General features: G+C 45.6%; 1 protein-coding gene across 3 annotated transcripts in view; it reads left to right on the forward strand.

The window, feature by feature from the left end:
* Atxn10 (ataxin 10) overlaps positions 1-21255 on the forward strand; it is a 166907-nt gene that overhangs the window by 123051 nt on the left and 22601 nt on the right. Inside the window, exons 10-11 of one of the 3 annotated variants that reach the window (XM_045152028.1) lie at positions 18473-18596; positions 18728-18787. In XM_045152028.1, the coding sequence (XP_045007963.1) occupies positions 18473-18596; positions 18728-18787 (184 nt within the window). Of the gene's footprint in view, positions 1-18472; positions 18597-18727; positions 18964-21255 lie in introns of those variants that run through there. The other 2 variants (XM_045152029.1, XM_045152030.1) reach the window with 2 other exon arrangements.

A 21255-nucleotide genomic window follows, 5' to 3' on the forward strand; every position in this document is an offset into this window, starting at 1 on the left:
CCATTCTCCCCCCCCCCCTTTCTCTCTCTGTCTCCCTCTTTCTCTCTGTCGCTCTCAAATAAATAAATAAATAAAAATAAACAAAATATTTTAAAATTTTTTCTAAGAACTTTTATCATATGAAAAGATAGCAGGTGTTACTACCCACTCCCACTACCCTGTGCTTTTCTTTCCAATCTCAGAGAAGACCAGCTCCAGCACAGGTCAGGTTCCTAGAATCGCACAGCGATATCTCTTTGCTCTTAGCATCCTTCCCTCACCTTAAGAGCTTGAAAGGGTATCTGATGGTCAGCCTACCCCTGTCTTCCTTTTCTTTCCTTTCCCGCTGTGGCCCAAGCCCGCATCGTCATCCACTGCAGCTCCTTTGCAGTTCTTCTGGGTTCCACACATTCTTCTTTACTCCCAGTTCTCCATTTAACTTTCAATCTAAATTGGGGCAAGAGAGATGTCTTAGTGGGTAAGGCATAGGCCTGCAAAGCCAAAGGATGCAAGCTGAATTTTCTAGTACCCATGTAAAGCCAGATACATGCACAAGGTGGCACATGCATCTGGAGCTAGAGGCCCATTCTCTGCCCCACTTTGTCTCATAAATAAATAAATTGGAAGTGGGCGTAGTGGCTTACATTTAATCCCAACACTAAGGAGGCTGAGGCAGAGGGGTCAGGAGGTCTAGGCCAACCTGGGTTGGTTCCAAAAATCAAACCAAGCTAAAACCCAATACAAAAAAGCTCTAAACTGGATTATTTCATTCACCTCCATAGACTCTTCAGTGGCTTACTTTATAATTAGAAAAAATTATTTTCCTGGCTTCCATAACTTTTTATACCAGTCTATTAGTGGTACATTGGAATCATATATTTATGCCAGGACCATCACCTCCAATTCAGATATAGTTGCTGAGAGGTGAGTGCAGACATGGATAATTTTGAAAGCTCCCTCAATGATGCAGTCACACAGAAAGGATTGGGAGGCTTAGTTGGGGGAAGGGGGATGCTAGTCCTAGGGCTTTTGATTCTGTTGGCCTGGCACAGGCCCAGGTACTTGCATATTCCGGTAAGTTGGGTTGGTGACGGTGCTGCTGGCCCATAGACCACACTTTGAGAACTTCACTGCGAGGTGTGGCTCCTCCTCCAAACTTTTCTACCATTTCCCATGGCTTCTGCCTGCCAGCGTGCTGCAGTCTCCTCAGCTCAGTTTGCTTGGCTCTTTCTGCCTCCGTCTCTGTGCCTCTGGCTTCCTGTGTCTTTCCTGATGTCTTCCTTTATATGATCCTCTTTCATGGCCAGATCATTCTCCATGCTGACCTCTCAGTGCAAACGTTGTCACTTTATTAGCAGGTCTTGTGAGTATCATGTCAAACAGTACCTTGGCAGTCACGCTGGTGATGATCCTGATTATTTTATTGGAATTTTCATAACCTGTATATTCACTTTATTCTCCCCCACCCCGTCTTGTCCCATTCCCCATTTACTGTTGCTTTGTTGGAATGTGCATGAGTGTTTGAAGGCGGGAAATGTGTGGTGGGATCAGTGTGAGATGTTTTATCTTCTTCACATACGCACATTTTAAAAGCAAGTGGTTATTGGTGGTCTTAGAGTGAGACAAAGGATACGAGAATCAGCAAGACCTTCTTGTAATGCTGTTGGAAGCCCCAGGGTCTAGTGGCAGTCGCAGGGGAAAGGAGGCAGTGAAGGACCTAGAGAAGTCAGGGCCGCTGGTCAGTGAAGCTCTCCTGTATAGAGCAGGCATGTTCTGACGCAGCAGGCCTTTGCTGTTGTGGAGTTGGTATGGGCTTCCCCAGTGGTCACCTGAAGACATGGCATGTCTTCCTTTGGGGAGCAGCCTGGTATGCCCTCTGCTTTCCTGCTGCTCTGCCTGTGCCAGCCTACTCCTTTCCTTTCTCTTACCCACTGGAGGGGAGTGACCCCCAGGAGACAACACCTGAATCGCATTAACTCTAAAATCACTTTGGCTTCAAGGCAAAGAAATATATGCCATCCCGTGATACTTAGCAAGAGGCCTGGATCATTATAACAATAAAATGCCCCCAAGAAACACTCCATATTTGAATATTCGAATTCATTATCAAATTTCCAGGGAGGTACTAAAATCTATAGATTACATTTCATTTTAAATTAAATTCAAATTCTCTTGTCCATGTGTGTTAAAATACAAAGAAATCTAGTTCTAGTCTCAGTCTGCGTGTCAGAGAGGATTACAAGCACTCTCCACGGCTCTCGGCCTGCAGAGGCCTGGCTCCTGCAGGTAGGCGCCTGCACAGTTGCATCCTGTTTCTCCCCTGCTGGAATAGATGTGGCTCTTTCAGGAACCCCAGTGCCAGACCTCTGCTGTACCTCACTTCTTAACCTTAAAAGTTACCTGGGCACAATATGATAGAGGTCAGCTCATACCAGTCAGGAGGCAAGGCATCTTCTGGTCTTATGGTTTCCACCTCTGTAGCAGGATGGCCCCAGACACCAGCACTTAGTATTCATCTGTGTTCTGGCCAGCACAGAATCGGGAGATGTGAAGGAAGGAGGGCCGCGGGAGAGGCAGCTCCCTTTGTGCTTGCCTTAGGCTCCACGGCCTCAGTGTCCTAGGTGATGCCTTCGGTCCTGTTCTCCTGCGTGTCACTCTGGTGACTCTAAGCCTGCCTGTCTTTCTCTCCCAGAGTTTAAGGGACCCTGCCATGCTGATACTCTGTAAATGCAGAGACCTCCCATTCCCCGAAGTCCAGATGCACTGTGGGCAGAACTCAGCCCCTTTGTCTCTTTCTCCTGACCCCAGTCCTGTCCCCTGTTTTATGTGTAATCTTGTCCCCTAAGCAAACCAAACAAAGCCCTCCTCTTTAGCTAGTCTTACTGCTTTATTTTGTCTAATTACTCCACTATTGTGGTTCTGATGGTAACCCCAGGTATTCTGTCAGTGGTCTTGGTCCTCATTGGATTTTTAGATACAGAATGTTCCAAATACCTTTTGTTTTAATATCCCATCAGATTAGTTTTTCTACATCAGCACTTAGGAATAGTGTTCACATGTTTTCCTGTTGTTCTTCAGCAGGCGTCTGATGCAGCCTCTTTCCACTAACAGTGTTCTGTTCTTCTGAGCATGAGGAAAGCCCTATGTCGGGGCTCAACTTGATTACAGCTTTTGTTCACAGGTTGAGGTGAACGTGATGAAGGCGTCACATGTTGCTGTGGATCTCTACCTTGCCGCATCCTCATCTACAGTACTTTTGCATTTTTTGAGAAAATTCCTTCTGATCTTGGGGTGTGTGCGTGTGTTTTCACTGTTCCATCTAGCTAACGTGTGAGTTTGGGCCATGCTAATATCTTTATTACATTCAGATTTTTTTCTTCTATCTCTCTGCTTACAAGCAAATTTTTTAAAAAAATGTATTTTAAAAAACAAACTAAGAAACGTAATTTGGGAGCTGATCATTGGATTCATGCCTGAGCCTTGGCTTATCTGCTATCTGCTATCCTTTGTTGTGCATGGCCCTAGATGCAGGTCAAGGCCAGACCATAGCTGGGGCCTTGTGATCACAAGCCCTGGAGGAGGAGCGCTCTACGGAGGGACAAGTGAAGACCTTGATGAGGAGCAGATACCTCAAAACCAATAATGGGTTGAGCACCAACTGGACGATCGCTCCATCTGCACTTGGGTCTTCACCTTTTCTCCCCATCCGTAACAGAATTCCACAGGAAAAAATGGATTCCGGAATATTAAACAACAAACAATGAGCCACAAAAACTGAGGTTAAAAATCAAAATATTTCTTTTTTTTTTTAATTTTTTATTTATTTATTTGAGAGCGACAGACATAGAGAGAAAGACAGATAGAGGGAGAGAGAGAATGGGCACGCCAGGGCTTCCAGCCTCTGCAAACGAACTCCAGACACGTGCGCCCCCTTGTGCATCTGGCTAACGTGGGACCTGGAGAACCGAGCCTCGAACCGGGGTCCTTAGGCTTCACAGGCAAGTGCTTAACCGCTAAGCCATCTCTCCAGCCCAAAAATCAAAATATTTCTTACTGTACAGTCATAACACAGGAAATATTAAGGATTAGATTTAAACAGTACATATATATTTCATATTCTTAACATCATAAAATGCCCAAGAGAAGCTAAAATTTTATGGACAATTCTGTGTTGCAAGGATGCTATTTTTCTTCAAGTCAATCTGTGAATGAACATTATACCAGTCTAAATTTCAGAAGTTTTTTTTTTTTTTTGTAAAAAATGATAAACTGACTTTAAAATTGATTGGGAAATGCAAAAGATTTAGAACAGCTGTTGTGTGTTGAATTGTGTATCCTGCCCTTCATATTTGAAGTGTTCTATATGCCCATATTTGGAAGTGGAGTCGTTACAGGTGTAACTAGCTAAGGTAAGATGAGGTATACTGGGTGGGGACGGGGCCTCTAACTCAGCATGACGGTTGTCCTTATAAGGGACAATCTGGACAGAGAGCACGTGCGCAGGCCAAGCACCACGTCAAGATGGAAGCAGAGGCCTGCAGCAAGTTCTCCTTCATGGCTCTCAGAAGGAACCAGCCTGCTGACCCTTCATCTTCTACTTTTGCCCCCGAGACTGTGAGACAGTGAGTGTCTGCGCTGTGTGCTGTTTGGCTTGGGCTGCTTTATGCATTAGCCTTCTCAGCCTAGGATAGTAGCCAAGGCAGTTTTGAAAAATAGCAAACAAAATAAAATTGGAGTATTATAATTCCTTTGTTACTTACTTTAAAACTAGTTTAGACAGTACAGTTTGAACATAGCTGTGTGTGTTAGTGGAAAAGATTAAAGTCTAGAAATAAACTGGAGAAAGAATACTGTTGCACTTACCTTCTCATTGCCATCACCCAATCAAAAGCAGGCTGACGTAGAACTTACTCTGTATCCCCAGGCTGGCCTTGAACTTACAGCAGTCCTCCTATCCCAGCCTCACAAGTGCTGGGACCAAAGTCATGCAGCACCATACCCAGCTGTTCCTAATTTAAAACCAAAACATATTTATTTGTGTGTATGTGCCCAAGTGTCAGTATGTTTGGACACAATGTTACCTCTTTCCCCTTCAAACAAATGCCTATCCACCTTTACATGGGTGACTGAGGAATTGAACCCAGGCCAGCTAGCTTTGCAAGCAAGCATCTTTAGTCACTAGGCCATCTCCCCAACCCTACCTTCTCATTTCTTTTTTTTTTTTTTTAACAATTTATTTTATTTTATTTTTATTTATTTATGAGAGAGATAGAGAAATAGAGAGAGAGAGAGAGAATGGGCATGCCAGCGCCTTTAGCCATTGCAAACGAAGTCCAGATATGTGTGCCCCCTTGTACATCTGGCCGGGGTCTCCAGCTGCTGCAAACTCCAGGTACGTGTGCTATATTGTGCATCTGACTTTACATGGGTACTAGGAAACTGAGCCCTGGTCATTAAGTTTTGCAGACAAGTGCCTTAATAGTGCTGAGCTTGCCTCACAATCCTTCCAAATTCTAAGCTTGCAGGATAGGGCAAGTATGCTTTCATATTCTTCTTCTCCACTGGTTATTAACTCTCTGTCCCTCTTTCTGTTGTTCAAGTGGTTATGCTAGGATTCAAAATGAACATCGATAACTTGCTGTAATGTGTCTATACATAGCACTATACTACTTCACCTCCAGTATAGAAAGCTTACAGTGTATGTATGTCTGCATAACCTTTGAGCATCTATTCTTACACATTTCTCTGATATAATTACAGACTGTAAAAATAACACTATTAGCCAGGCGTGGTGGCTCACGCCTTTAATCCTGGCACTCGGGAGGCAGAGGTAGGTGGATGGCTTTGAGTTCGAGGCCACCCTGAAACTACATAGCGAGTTCCAGGTCAGCCGGGACTAGAGTGAGACCCTACCTCGAAAAAAAAAACACTATTATGACCATTTAAAAAACTGTTATGTCTCAAAATATTAAAAGACAAGAATATAGATATTGGACTTTCCCCATATTCTTTTCTGGCTGCTGGCTCTGAACAGGCTCACAGCAGTGTGTTGTCACGCCCCTTACCTCACAGACCCTCCTCTAACATTCCTGCCCTGTGTGGATGGTGACAAAGTCTGTTTCTGCTCCTCTGGAAATGTTCTCTGCTGATACTTCTAACGACTATTTTGGCTCAGGGTAAAAAATCCTAAATCAGGGCTGGAGAGATGGCTTAGCGGTTAAGTGCTTGCCTATGAAGCCTAAGGACCCCAGTTCGAGGCTCGGTTCCCCAGGTCCCACGTTAGTTAGATGCACAAGGGGGCACACGCGTCTGGAGTTTGTTTGCAGAGGCTGGAAGCCCTGGTGCACCCATTCTCTCTCTCCCCCTCTATCTGTCTTTCTCTCTGTGTCTGTTGCTCTCAAATAAATAAATAAATAATTTAAAAAAAAAAACTTTAAAAAAAAATCCTAAATCACCAGTTCTCTGCCAGTACCAGTCACCTGATTCCTGCCTTGTGTCATTTCTAAGGTGAAGCAGAATTTCACTCATATCCCTGGTCTTCTAGATTGGTAAGCTAAAGGCAGTGAACAAGTAATAATGCTATAGAAGATTAACCAAAACCAAAAGCTGGTTCCAGTAAACATTAACAAAATGAAAGAATTCTGTAAAGACCAAGGAAGAAATAGACACCCTTTCAGTTCTCAAAAAAAAAAAAAAAAATTACAAATACCTATCAATAAATCAGAAACAAACAAAAAAAAACTGTTCTAGTGATTGTCACCAGGTGGATGGATATCAGAACATGGGAAAGGACTTCTTTTGATGACTTTTATTTATTTAAAGTACTGACAGAAAGCAGATCGGTGGTTGCCTAAGGCTGGGAGGAGGTTAAGTGATGGGATTGCCAGGATGCACAGAAGATTTGTGGTGGTGAAAAGGTTCCATGCCTTGACTTGGTGGTCATGGCAATGCAGTGGCAGTACTGTGTGAGGTGATCTCGGTGAGGTCTGTGTCAGAGGTGACAGTACCGTGTGAGGTGACCTCGGTGAGGTGCGTGTCAGAGGTGACAGTAACGTGTGAGGTGACCTCGGTGAGGTGCGTGTTAGAGGTGACAGTTCCGTGTGAGGTGACCTCAGTGAGGTGCGTGTTAGAGGTGACAGTTCCGTGTGAGGTGATCTTGGTGAGGTGCGTGTCAGAGGTGACAGTAACATGTGAGGTGATCTTGGTGAGGTGCGTGTCAGAGGTGACAGTAACGTGTGAGGTGATCTTGGTGAGGTGCGTGTCAGAGGTGACAGTAACGTGTGAGGTGACCTCGGTGAGGTGTGTGTCAGAGGTGACAGTACCATGTGAGGTGACCTCGGTGAGGTGCACGTCAGAGGTGACAGTAACGTGTGAGGTGACCTCGGTGAGGTGCGCGTCAGAGGTGACAGTAACGTGTGAGGTGACCTCGGTGAGGTGCGTGTCAGAGGTGACAGTAACGTGTGAGGTGACCTCGGTGAGGTGCGTGTCAGAGGTGACAGTAACGTGTGAGGTGATCTTGGTGAGGTGCGCGTCAGAGGTGACAGTAACGTGTGAGGTGATCTTGGTGAGGTGCTCGTCAGAGGTGACAGTAACGTGTGAGGTGACCTCGGTGAGGTGCGTGTCAGAGGTGACAGTAACGTGTGAGGTGATCTTGGTGAGGTGCGCGTCAGAGGTGACAGTAACGTGTGAGGTGACCTCGGTGAGGTGCTCGTCAGAGGTGACAGTAACGTGTGAGGTGACCTCGGTGAGGTGCGCGTCAGAGGTGACAGTAACGTGTGAGGTGACCTCGGTGAGGTGCGCGTCAGAGGTGACAGTAACGTGTGAGGTGACCTCGGTGAGGTGCGCGTCAGAGGTGACAGTAACGTGTGAGGTGACCTCGGTGAGGTGCGCGTCAGAGGTGACAGTAACGTGTGAGGTGACCTCGGTGAGGTGCGCGTCAGAGGTGACAGTAACGTGTGAGGTGACCTCGGTGAGGTGCGCGTCAGAGGTGACAGTAACGTGTGAGGTGATCTTGGTGAGGTGCGTGTCAGAGGTGACAGTAACGTGTGAGGTGACCTCGGTGAGGTGCGTGTTAGAGGTGACAGTTCCGTGTGAGGTGACCTCGGTGAGGTGCGTGTTAGAGGTGACAGTTCCGTGTGAGGTGATCTCGGTGAGGTGCGTGTTAGAGGTGACAGTAACGTGTGAGGTGATCTCGGTGAGGTGCGTGTTAGAGGTGACAGTTCCGTGTGAGGTGATCTCAGTGAGGTGCGTGTTAGAGGTGACAGTACTGTGTGTGGTGACCTCGCTCAGGTGCAGAAGTCTGGAAAACAACAGCTACACAGGCAGCGTGGAGAGCACAGCTCACAAGTCCCACCTGTAGCTTTAGCTGGTCTCACAGACCTTGGCTTAGTAAGTGCTCTTGCTTGGGTGGATCATGTCCTACCTCAGCTGCATCTTAGAGTCACCTAGAAGCTTATCTAAGACACCGATGCCCAGGGAGTCAGGTGCATAGTTCTGGGGTTAGGAATCATCATTGGTGTGTTTTCAAACCTCCGCACACAGTTCCAGTGTGTAGCTTGGGTTATGAACTGTTGGCTAGGCTTCTGCTCTGAGTTCTGTCTGAGCAGTGACTGCAGAATGCAGCCTGTCTGCCTGCTCACTGTCCCCAGCACTAGAGACAGAAGCAGCAGCTCGCTCCCAGAATGGCCGCCACTAAGCTGCACAGCACAGCATGGATCAAGGAAGTCAGCAGTCAATGGCTGTACATTGGTGTGAGGCTTGGGATCACCAAGTAAGGCAAAAGCCAGCAGAGGAGCATGGGTGGCGATGATAATGCAGAGTTATGTCAGCTTAGAGGACAACGAGAGCATGATCTGAATATGGAGTAGCTCACATCCACCAAGGTTCTTTCAGCTGCAGAAGTGTGCCTTTCTTTGTTCTGTGTGTACGCATGCATGTATAAATTTGTGTGCATGCATATTTAAGCATATGTGAGGAGGCACACATGCACACACATGGGCATGGGAGCCAGACATTGACATGTCTTCCTCAGTTGCTCAGCCACCAAGTTTTTGAGACAGGGTCTCTCTTTGAGTCTGGAGCTCACTGAGCTGGCTCGACTAGCCAGCCAGCATGCCCAGGTCTCCTCTTGGCTCTACCTCCCCAGCAATGGCATTGCGGGTGGATGTTGCTGCCTGGACTTTTACCTGAGATCTAAGGAACCCGAACATAGGTTCTCCTGCTTGCGTGGCAGATGCTTTACCAACTGAGCCATCTCCTCAACCCCACTGCCTCTTTCTGGTCTGAACTTTGTTGAAGGACAGCTCATCGTTGGTGAGGATTACTATGTCCACCTCTTTTTAAGCTCACGGTGAAAGAAATATTTGGAATCTCAGAAACATGTCAGTAGTGCTACAAAGTGCCGCCATTTCTTGGTTCTTGTGCTAGTTGCCCTGCTAAATGCTTTCTTAAAACTTCACCAAATGGCTGTGTTCCACCTACAGAAACCTGGACTTAATGAAGTTCACGGGCCTGAAAGGCTGAGCTGGAATTCTCTGTGAGCCCGTGTTCGCTGTGAAATTTGGTCATGGTAATTGAGTCCCCTCAGAAGTCCTGAGTCTCTGCCATCTCCTAGGAGATGGTCCTGTCATCATCCCTCCACTTGCTTAGCTGGCTGTCAACTTGCCTCTAGGACGTTGTCCTACATGGATGCACAACTAGTCTGCCATGCTCACGTTGGTTATCCAGTCCTTTCGGCATGAGAACTGTTGATTTCTGGGTCTGCCTGCATGTTTTTAGGAGCTCTACTAAGAATACTTTTCTTTTTTTTAAGTATGGTCTGATCTGGCCCAGGCTATGTGGAATTCACTATGTAGTCTCAGGATGGCTCGAACTCATAGTGGTCTTTCTACCTCTGCCTCCCCAGTGCTGGGATTGAAGGCGTGTGCCACCATACCCAGCAAGAATATATTTTTGCCAAATGCTGAGAACTGAGTGGCGAAGATTACACCTCATGCTAATACTATGAGTCTGCTTGACTTTATTTAGGTTTCTGTGTTTTGTATCCACCATTCATTGAACACACACACAGTAATTGAGGGAAATCCTGCCAGCCTGAAGCATGTTCCTGAAAGAGCTTGCTCTCAGTGCTGTGTGCTTTGTAGCATGTGCCCTCTGCCATCCATACCTCCTGTGGGCAGAAAAGGAGCATGCTAGTTAGCCGTCTTCTGTCTGCACTGTTTCCAGAGGACAAGTGTTGTCTAATCCAGGCTTATTGTGTTGGTAGACAGCATCACCATGTACAATACAGCAGTGTTGACTGAGCTTGGCTCCCCAGATGAACTACAGCTCATGACTCACTTATTGCAGGTTTACAGGTGGCTCCCAGCGTGTGAGGTAAAGAAACAAACAACTTCCTTGTTTTATGGAGTGCTAACAGGAGAAAACTCGTTAATTTCTTCATTGTTCGCCCTTGCCCCCGACGTCAGCTCTGCACTGGCAGCTGCGCGGTAAACGTGGGCTCTGTAATGGCGTGCAGGGGCGTCGAGCCCCTGGCGGAAGTGTGGCCCTGGTGCTTGGCTTCCTAGTGCAGAGTTACATGTTTGTCATTTGTGTCGAGAATAGCCCTTTGGGGTTGAAAACAGTTCGTGGATTTCTATGAAAAGTTTCTTCATGTGCTTTCGTAACGCAGCAGTGTGAGTAAGGTGTTTACCTAGGAGCATATGTTCCTGCTGTGGGCCTAAAGCTTGCCTGTTGTGTAGTGCTGATGCTCAAAAACTCTGACCAGGTCGCGTGCTTAAGTTTAAGCATTTAGCATGCAATTTCAGTTCCAACAAAGAAAATCTTACCCATTTGACATTTCAGAGTTCTTTTCTTTTAAATTGTTAGGTTTCTTTCTTTCTCTCTCTCTCTCTCTCTCTCTCTCTCTCTCTCTTTTTTGCATTGAATAAAAATCCTGAAAATGGGCTGGAGAGATGGCTTAGCGGTTAAGCGCTTGCCTGTGAAGCCTAAGGACCCCGGTTCGAGGCTCGGTTCCCCAGGTCCCACGTTAGCCAGATGCACAAGGGGGTGCACGCGTCTGGAGTTCGTTTGCAGAGGCTGGAAGCCCTGGCGCGCCCATTCTCTCTCTCTCCCTCTATCTGTCTTTCTCTCTGTGTCTGTCGCTCTCAAATAAATAAATAAATAAATTTTTTGAAAAGTGTAAAAAAAAATCCTAAAAATATAAAAATCCTAAAAAATAATAAAACTGCTGTTTTAGAAGCTGGCAGTTTCCATACAGAATGACAGTGTGAATTTGGCTCTATGGAAGCTGTATCTGTTTCATGGACTTTGAGGACTCCCCAGTTTCTTATTGTAGCCAACAGTAGTATGACCCTTCCACCCCAAGGCCCTTTGAGAGTCCCCGTGCTCCCAAGCTCACCAGATGTTGACATCCATCCCATTGTCACATTGCCTCTGAAGTAGGCCCTGGTGCCCGCATTTTTAAGTCTTCAAGGCCCCAGGCTTGCCCCTTGGTCCTGCCGCACTTGTCTCCTATTCTAGAGTTCCGTGCCCCTGCTCTAGCTGTGGTCCTGGCTCTTCCTCTGCTAGCGCCCCCTCCCCACTCAGCTCTTTCCTGTAAGTCCCGTGCTCCATGCTCCCTTGGCTAACCTGGGGATTGAAAACTCCCCTTAGTCTAGCACGGAGACACGGCTGTTCTAGAGAGGTTTGGGTCATCCCCTCACAGGGAGCTGGTGAGGCTGGCCTGGTGTGTTTGGTCTCTGTCATAAGACCTTTGCTCATTGTCTGGTCCTTGCTTGTCATCACCCATCTGTCAGTAGCAGTTCTCCTTCCCCATAGGTAATCTCTTGTTAGCATTCACCCTGCTGTCTGAAGGTGGCAGGTTACTAGAGTGCAAGTGAGAGCTCCTTCTAGAAGCTTTGGTTACTATCTCGAACATGGTCATAAAATGCCCAGGACCCTTTCTGCAGAGTGGTCAGACCTGTCCCTTCTTCCTTGCTTCACACACTGTTCACAGTGATGAATGGGGTTTTGCCCCTCAATATTTTGTAAAATATAAAATGATTTACCAGAAAAATAAAAATCAGCTTCAAATTGTATTATAGAATTCATCAAGCTGGGTATAAATGTCAAATTGCCAGTAGTGTGCTCTCTTATCCTTCAGCGTGTGTCTTATGAACTGTTGGTATCCTCTAACCTGGCTTGATTCAGTCACCCTAGTAGATAGTAACCGTAGAGACGGGTCTGACTGAGCCTTACTTTCCTGCCAGTACTTCTCGGCAGTGTCATTAGCATGTCTGTGACTGCCAAGCATAGCCAGGTGTCTACCAAATAGTACTTCATTTTACATCCCCTCGCCAGCACCTAAAAGAAAAACAACATAAGTCAAATGATTGCCTATGATTTATTCTCTTCTTCCTGGTATTTGTGAACCCTCCGTGAGAATAGTTGCTAGCAAGTCTGCTAAAATTCCCCTGGAAGTTAGTGTAGCTATTTAGTCGAGTGCTTGATGCTACTGGGTTTCTGTGCATCCAGGTCTTTCTGATAAACTGAGCTAGGAGAGAACAGTCATATCATGAATTCATAATACTTCTAATTTAAATGTAAAATTAATTCATCTGGTCCTTCCCTTGTAGGCTAGAAATCTTGGTTGCTAATGGCATCCATGGCTCATGTGCTTTAAGTTAAATAGATTAATTATCATTCAAAATAACAGTGTGGGCTGGGTATGGTGGCTCATGCCTTTAATTCCAGCACTTGGAAGGTTGAGGTAGGAGGATCACTATGAGTTTGAGACCACCCTGTGACTACATAGTGAATTCCAGGTCAGCCTAGGCTAGATGAGACCCTACCTGGAAAAACCAAAAATTTAAATAACAGTGTGATCTACTACTGATGTTCGGATGACTAGGTAAAATTAGCTTCTGCTAAGTATAATAAAGTCAAAACACTGAATTCTATGAAATAATTTTTCTTTGTTTAATATATTATGAGATTAATTTGTTTTTCATTTTATAATTTCAAAACTTTTAGAAATTATATAAAACAAGATTTCAAAATCATAAAATTTTATAATCAAGTACATTGGTAGAGTACATCTGTGTAAGGATTATTATTTTTTTTTTGCATAACCCTCCCCCCCTTTTTCTTCTGTGAGAGAGAGAGAGAGAAAGAAGGGTGGCCAGGGCCTCTAGCCACTGCACCCGAGCTCCAGACATGTGCAAAGGTGCGGCCTTGCGTGCCTGTGTCACCTGGTGTGTCTAGTTTACTTGGGACCTGGAGAGTCAGTTAAATATGGATTCTTGGCTTCACAGACAAGCGCCTTAAGCGCTAAGTCATCTCCAGCTCTGCTTAACCCTTTTTTTAAATATATTTTAAAAAAATTTTTATTTATTTATTTGAGAGTGACAGACAGAGAGAAAGACAGGTAGAGGGAGAGAGAGAGAATGGGCGCGCCAGGGCTTCCAGCCTCTGCAAACGAACTCCAGATGCGTGCACCCCCTTGTGCATCTGGCTGACGTGGGACCTGGGGAACCGAGCCTCGAACCAGGGTCCTTAGGCTTCACAGGCAAGCGCTTAACCGCTAAGCCATCTCTCCAGCCCTTAACCCTTCTTTTAAAAGATTTAAAAAAAAATTTTTTTTTGCCAGCTCATCTTATTTTTTTTATGGACGTGTTTTTTTTTAAATTGTTTTAATTGACAACTTCCATGATTCTCAACAAAAAGCCATGATCATTCCCCCCCACTTTCCCCTTTACAAATCCACCCTCCATCATATCCCCTACCCCCTCAATCAATCTCTCTTTTATTTTGATGTCATCATCTTTTCCTTTTATTATGAGGGTCTTGTGTAGGTAGTGCCAGACACTATAAGATGATGGATATCCAGGCCATTTTATGTATGGAAGATTACATTGTAAGCAGTCCTACCCTTCTTTTGGCTCTTACATTCTTTTCACCACCTCTTCCACAATGGACTCTGAGCTTTGGAAGGTATGATAGAGATGTCTCAGTGCTGAACACCACACTGTCATTTCTTCTCAGCACACTGGTGACTTTTGAGTCATCCCAGAGGTCAATGCCATCTGAGAGTAGCATGAGTATATGGGTATGGACATTAAGAAAAGTACAGGGTAGTTGGTGAGCATAATACATTTATTCATCCAGACAGCAGTAGGCGATACTCCTCTAGGACTTATCTCCCGTCACATACTTTTGACTAGGTTTTCAGTTCAGGCATATATTCCCTCCTGTGGAGTGGGCCTCCCGTCCAATTAGAGAACACTTGGTTTCCCCCAAAACAGACATGCCACAATTGTACCTGTTGGCTCATTTGGCCTGATTGGCCAAACTTAAGGCTTGTAATGTCCACTGTTGTTTATCACCACTGATGGCTTCTCTCTCCCATAGGACTGTATACAGCGTAGCTTTTTCCAGCTTTTTGTCAGCTTGTCTACAGGGAGGAAGTTCTCATTTGAGCTCCAGCTTAATTTCTCAGTGGCCTGCAGCCCAAGTATGTGGAGTCTTCAGCAATAGGATCTTACCATCTAGTTCTGGTGGGGAAGCAAGAGTCTTGGCATTGGCCTATAATGTTTTGGGGGCATCAGGTACCTCCCTGGCTAACAACGCAATCAAAAGTATCCCATCCCTGGCACTTAAATTTTTCTAGTAGCAATCTATGGCTTCTGGGTGCACCATTATCCAAGAAAGTAGGTTTCTATATGGCTTATTCATGACATACTAAATTTTGATGAACCCTCCTCCCACCTTTCCTTTACTTAATCCCTTCCCATGACCTTACTTAGGCCATTGCATTCCCAGTGAGTTGTTCATCAACTTACACATACCCAATACCCTCTCTTTAAGCACCTCCCCCCATAGCACCTTTCTAGCTTACTGGCCTCTGCTACCAGTTTTCACTCGAACTCACATACAAGTCCAGACATTTGTAGCTAGGTACTGAGAAGTGGGGTCATTGCTGCTAGAAAACTGATTCTGTGGTTTTGGTCAATTGGAACTGATTTGCAGGGGGAACGTGGACCATTTTGAAACCTTGGCCTAAGAGATGCCTTGCAGTGCTGTAAGTACAGCTTGATGGACCATTCTAGTCAGAGTTGAAAGACCTGAATGAAGTAAGAACTATCAACTGTGAGGTTTGCTTATGAGGGAAGAAAGAGCTTTGCCTGGAAGCAGTTGGAGAGGCTTGCTATTATGCCCATGTCCTGAGAACTTGTGTAGGGTTGCATTGTGTAGAAATGGACTGGTGTGTACAGAGGGATATGACACAGAAAAAGAGGAAATCTTTGGACTGAAACTGCTACCAGTTCAGCTGCAATTGTTTGATAGATTACAACCACTGAGATTGGACTAGCTGATCGGCATTGGAACACAGGAAGAATGTAGAATCATTTGAGGGGGTCTGAATGCTGAAGGAGTGTCCTGTTCTTCAAAGTCTGATTTATTCCCTTCTGAATTAACAAGTTGGTATAACAAATGCAGAAAAGAGAGGGTCCTTGAATTTGCAACACGGTTTTGTTTTTTTGGAAATGGTCATGGGCAGTGTGAAGCAGACTTGTTGGATTATCTGTGTGGAGGCTGATGGAGCTATGAAGATTAACTGTGGGTTTTTCAGTGGAGAGCCAATGAGATGCCAGGACTGTGGGATGGCTACCAAGGAGAGCTGCCAGCATCAGATGTAGTTTTCCAGGAATATGAGTAGCCTACCTAAAGGGGCAGAATTGGAACTCCAGAAACTGGTCACTGATTAGACTTGGAGAATTGTCACTGGTTAGAGGTGTCAGACTTGGAGTTACCGTTTGATGTTTTCCCTGGGTTTTTTTTTTCTCAATTTTTATTAACATCTTTCATGATTATAAAAAATATCCCATGGTAATACCCTCCCACCCCCACTTTCCCCTTTGAAATTCCATTCTCCATCATATTCCTTCCCCATGTCAATCAGCCTCTCTTTTATTTTGATGTCATGATCTTTTCCTCCTCTTATGATGGTCTTATGTAGGTAGTATCAGGCATTGTGAGGTCATGGATATCCAGGCCATTTTGTGTCTGGGGGGAGCACGTTGTAAGGAGTCCTACCCTTCCTTTGGCTCTTACATTCTTTCTGCCACCTCTTCCACATTAGATCCTGAGCCTTGGAAGGTGTGGTCGAGATATGACTCAGTACTCCAGTCACTTCTTTCCAGCACCATGTTGCCTTCTGAGTCATCCCAGGGTCACTGCCATATGAAAAGAGAAGATTCTCTACCAAAAGTGAGAGTAGCATTAATATAAGGGTATGAATATTAAGAGAAGCACTTACTGGGCAGTGTGATAAGTGTAGTATATACATTTATCCAGACATCAGCAGACGTTACCCCCCTAGGCCTCATGACTACCCCTGTTTTAAGTTTTCAGTATCATTGATATATTCCCTCCTATGGAGCGGGCCTCCAGTCCAATTAGAGGGCAGTTGGTTTCCACCATGACAGATGTGCCACTATTGCACCCATTGGCTCATTTTGCCTGGCTGGCCAAGTATAAGGCTTGCAGTGTCCACTAGTGAGTATCTTCACTGGTGGTATCTCTTTCTCCCATTTAACTGCATGTAGAATGGCTTCTTCCAGCTTTCTGTCAGCTAGTCTACAAGGAGGAGGTTATTAGCTCAGTTCCAGTACAATTTCTTTGTGGCCTTGCAGCCCAAGTATGTGGAATCTTCAGCAATAGGGTCTTACCATCTATTCCTGGTGGGAAACTAAGGGCCTCAGCAATAGCCTATAATGTTTTGGAGGCATCAGGAACCTTCCTGGCCAACAACTCACTGGAAAGTATCCCATCCCTGACACTGAAAATTTTCTAGCAGCAGTCTACGGCTCCTGAGTGTTCCATTGTCCAAAAACAGAGGCTTCCATATGATTTATTTATATCCTCTTAGATTTTCATTAGCCCTCCCTCCACCTTTCCTTTACTCAATCTCTTCCCCTGACCTCACTTTGGGCCTTTTCACTCCCATTTATCTATTCTTCTACTTATATACAATACCATCCTATTAAGTACCCTGGTTTCAAGTAAGTGTTTAATCACTAAGCTGTCTCCCCAGCCCAATTTTTTTTAATTTTTAAATTTTTATTAACATTTTCCATGATTATAAAAAAATATCCCATGGTAATTCCCTCCCCCCACCCACTTTCCCCTTTGAAATTCCATTCTACATCATATTACCTCCCCATCTCAATCATTGTACTTACATATATACAATATCAACCTATTAAGTACCCTCCTCCCTTCCTTTCTCTTCCCTTTATGTCTCCTTTTTAACTTACTGGCCTCTGCTACCAAGTATTTTCCTTCTCACGCAGAAGTCCAATCATCTGTAGCTAGGATCCACATATGAGAGAGAACATGTGGCGCTTGGCTTTCTGGGCCTGGGTTACCTCACTTAGTATAATCCTTTCCAGGTCCACCCATTTTTCTGCAAATTTCATAACTTCATTTTTCTTTACCGCTGAGTAGAACTCCATTGTATAAATGTGCCACATCTTCATTATCCACTCATCAGTTGAGGGACATCTAGGCTGGTTCCATTTCCCAGCTATTGTGAATTGAGCGGCAGTAAACCTGGTTGAGCACGTATTTCTAAGGTTATGCCTAGGAGTGCTGTAGCTGGGTCATATGGTAGATCACTTAAAATTTTTATTTATTTATTAGAGACAGAGAGAGGGAGGGATGGAGAGAGAGAGAAAGAGAGAGAGAGAGATATCAAGCAAGTGAGCATGCCAGAGTCTCTAGCCACTGCAAAACTCCAGATACCATGTGCCACCTTGTGCATCTAGCCTACGTGGGACCTGGAGAATTGAACTTGGGTCATTAGGCTTTACAGGCAAGTGCCTTAACCACTAAGCCATCCCTCCAGCCCTTTAACCTTTTTTTTAATGTACTTGAGTTTTTGTGTGTGTGTCTGTGGACTTGAATTATAGCTAGGAAGTGTCGCCTTACTAGACAAGGACCCGTGTTGATCTTCTGGCAGCATGTTTTCATTTGTAGGTTGGAGCTCAGACGTCTGGAAGCTTATCCTGGTGAGGCATCGTTGGAAAGCAGGCTACCTGACATGTCTGCCAGACTGCCCTCATGGAGTGATGGAGGGGGCAGATGGAGTACACTATGGTTTTTGTTTTTTTGGGGTTTTTTTTGTTTTTTTTTGTTTTTTTTTTTTTGAGAACAACAGACAGAGAAAGAAGCAGATAAATAGAGAATGGACACGCCAGGATCTCTGGCCACTGCAAAGGAACTCCAGATGGCTTGTGCATCTGGTTTATGTGGGTCCTGGGGAAGCAAACCTCAGACCGGGGTCCTTAGGCTTCACAAGCAAGCACTTAACCACTAAGCCATCTCTCCAGCCCTGGAGTACACTTTTATTCACATGTCTGCTTAGGTATTGCTGGGCTGATAGCCTGTGCGGAATGTGACTGTAAATCATGTTGTAACACTGTCAGCCTGACCTGGTTCATCTTCTTTGTAGGTGAATGAGCTGGATGGCATTCCCCTGATCCTCGACAGCTGCCACATCGATGACAGTAACCCCTGTATCCTTGCATGTGACTCACAGCAGCCTTGGTGCCAGAGCCTGTCCTGGTGCTTGTTCAGTACGTCACTAACTTGTGGGGCAGGAGTGGCTCATCCACAGCCCCCATGTTGCATATGATCTTGTCACCTTCCTAAAGTGTGTATGTGGTTCTTGAGGTAAGAAGAAACAGCTTATCTGTTTTCACCGCAGGAAGCCTTCGTATCCAGCCAGGTGCAAGAACGACGTCAACAGCAGATGGGCAGCACAGAAGTGAGGAGCATTTCCTTAACTCAGCTCCTGTGTTCCAAGCCCGTGGTCCTCTCAGAAGTGGAGCTCTGCTCTTTCCTTTCCTTTCCTTTGCTGGGTCAGTCCTCCATGGAGGGCGTTTTGTGGATTCTTGTTTGTCCCTTACGTGGGACCAGGAGAGTTGAACATTGGTCCTTAGGCTTTGCAGGCAAGCACCTTAACCTCTAAGCCCTCTCTCCAGCCCTCCCTGGAGGATTTCCTTGGGACTTGATTATTTCCTGCACTCCACCAAGTCATAGTGCTGAACAAAACTGATTTAGCATAGTGTTGAGATGAAACCTGTAATTTAACTTTAAGAACTTCCTTGGTGAAGACAAACTCAGTCCTGGTCCTTGCCCTGGGCCCTGAAGGGTCTTGTCTTCATGCTGGGGAGGGAGGAAGCACAAGCTGACTGGGAGGACCCCTACCTAGGACTGAGAAAGGGGTGTTTTACCCATAAGATTCTTTCCTTGTGGGCTTCTGCCAAGAAGAGAAGAGGAGCTCACTGAAGCTCCTGTGTTTCAAAGCAAGTGAGGAATCTCGAGCGTTAGGGTGAAGCTACTCCCATTTGTCTGAGTTACAGTAGGGAAATCTTAAAGAGCTCATGAAATGGGTCAGGACAAATCAGAGCCTCAGGAAACCCTCTTCAAGGCTGTGTTTAGGTGACATGTTACATACATTGTCATCAGTCATGTGACTAGACTCGGCAGAGACTTTGGGCTTTTTTAGCCCAAAGAAGAAAGATTCTTGTCATGGAAAAGCAGTACAAGAATATTGAAGTATAGTTGCGTTACCAGTCAGAGAGCACACTCGAGAAAAAGGAATTCTCCCACAGTTTACGTTTCTGTTCTCTGCGTTGACCTTATAGTGAGGAAGGGTTTTCCTAGTTACTCCTCGGCTTTTACCAGAGATTGCCCACAAGCCTAGTTAGTGTTCAGGTTTGCTGCATGGCACCCGTGCTCACTGTGCTCACTGTAGCTTCTTGCCAGATGCTGATGGGCCATTCATTTCCTCACACACCCTTTGCTCAGCTCTTACCTTATGTCTCCATATTGACATTACTTAGTTCTGACACCATGTGAAGCAGGTGCTGATATAGTCAGATCACATTTTCTAGCTGAGAAAATAAATGAAGACTTAGTGACTTGTCTTAAATGTGATTCCTACGCTCTCCAGTACTGTCTCCCTGGGAGTCGCTGGAGGTTATGGTCATTTGAAATGCTCACGTGCAAGGGTCAGCTGTGGGCTCTATTTCCTGAGCAGCAGGAGTATCAAGCAGGAGCCTCTTCCCCCTCCTCGCAGGAAGGGAAGCATGGGACCACTTAGCATCCGCTCTTAGGTGCTCTGCACGTGTATCCAGTTTTCCTGCCCTTAACTACTCTGCCCGTCTACATGCATTATTTTCCCCTTATTGCAGACCTTTAGGAATCCCCTTGAGGTGGATGCATTGGTGGCAGAAAATTTGTTTTCCAGTGTCATGCTAGCAAGCAGGTGTGTTGTGCTTACTATATTTGGATTAACCCATTCTTCCAGCAGTTTATACCCAACACATTTTCATGAGGTGTAGACCTAGTCTGTGTTAAGAACGGTAATGTTTTTGGATTATCTGTACCGTTCTCTGTCCCCTGGATAGCCTGGCCCTGTGCTGTCTACACGCATCCTGTGCAGATCAAGTTGGAGCCTGGGAGGCCTTCCAGTGGCCATCTTTTCACAGAGTAGGTTTGTGGACAGCACCATGGAAGACCTCCAGGTTCGCAGTCATCTGGAGACACGAGCACCAGGCTGTCAGCGGTGCAGTGCCTGAACCAGCCTGGGTGGAAGCAGGGCCCGTGCAAGGGAGGGTTAGGTTCTACTTTCTGGAGGCAGCCTAGGCGGCCAACAGGGATCCCACTTCCAGGGAAATGTAACAGATCAGAGGAGAGGGCTTGGCCCAGAGGCCTGCCCTGGTGCTCCTGAGCCAGGGACATGAACCCAGCCAGCACCCAGCGTTCATCACCTCACTTACTTTTGGGTCCCCACAGTAATGACAGAGTAGCTGCTGCCATGGGGAATTCCAGCTCTGCTACCACAGGCACTTTCTTATTTGTCAGCTTAATGTGGCAAGTGGGACTTCCTGTTGTTTCCAAACAGAAAGGCTGAACTTTATTTGAGATGTTTTTCTTTTTCTTTTTTGATCTGTGTTTTGATCGGTTGTCCTTGATGTGGGTTTTTTCATATATTGTTTTTATTGGGGGCATCGGGTAGGGACAGGAATAGAATGAGCTCAGACTGGGTTGTTCTATTTTTTTTTTTGGTTTTTCGAGGCAGGGTTTCACTCTAGCTCAGGCGGACCTGAAATTCACTATGTAGTCTCAGGGTGGCCTTGAACTCATGGCAATCCTCCTACCTCTGCCTCCCCAGTGCTGGGATTAAAGGCATGCACCACCATGCCTGGCCTAACATTTTATGGTATT

This window comes from Jaculus jaculus, chromosome 6 (assembly GCF_020740685.1).
Source record: "Jaculus jaculus isolate mJacJac1 chromosome 6, mJacJac1.mat.Y.cur, whole genome shotgun sequence".
Taxonomy (NCBI): domain Eukaryota; kingdom Metazoa; phylum Chordata; class Mammalia; order Rodentia; family Dipodidae; genus Jaculus; species Jaculus jaculus.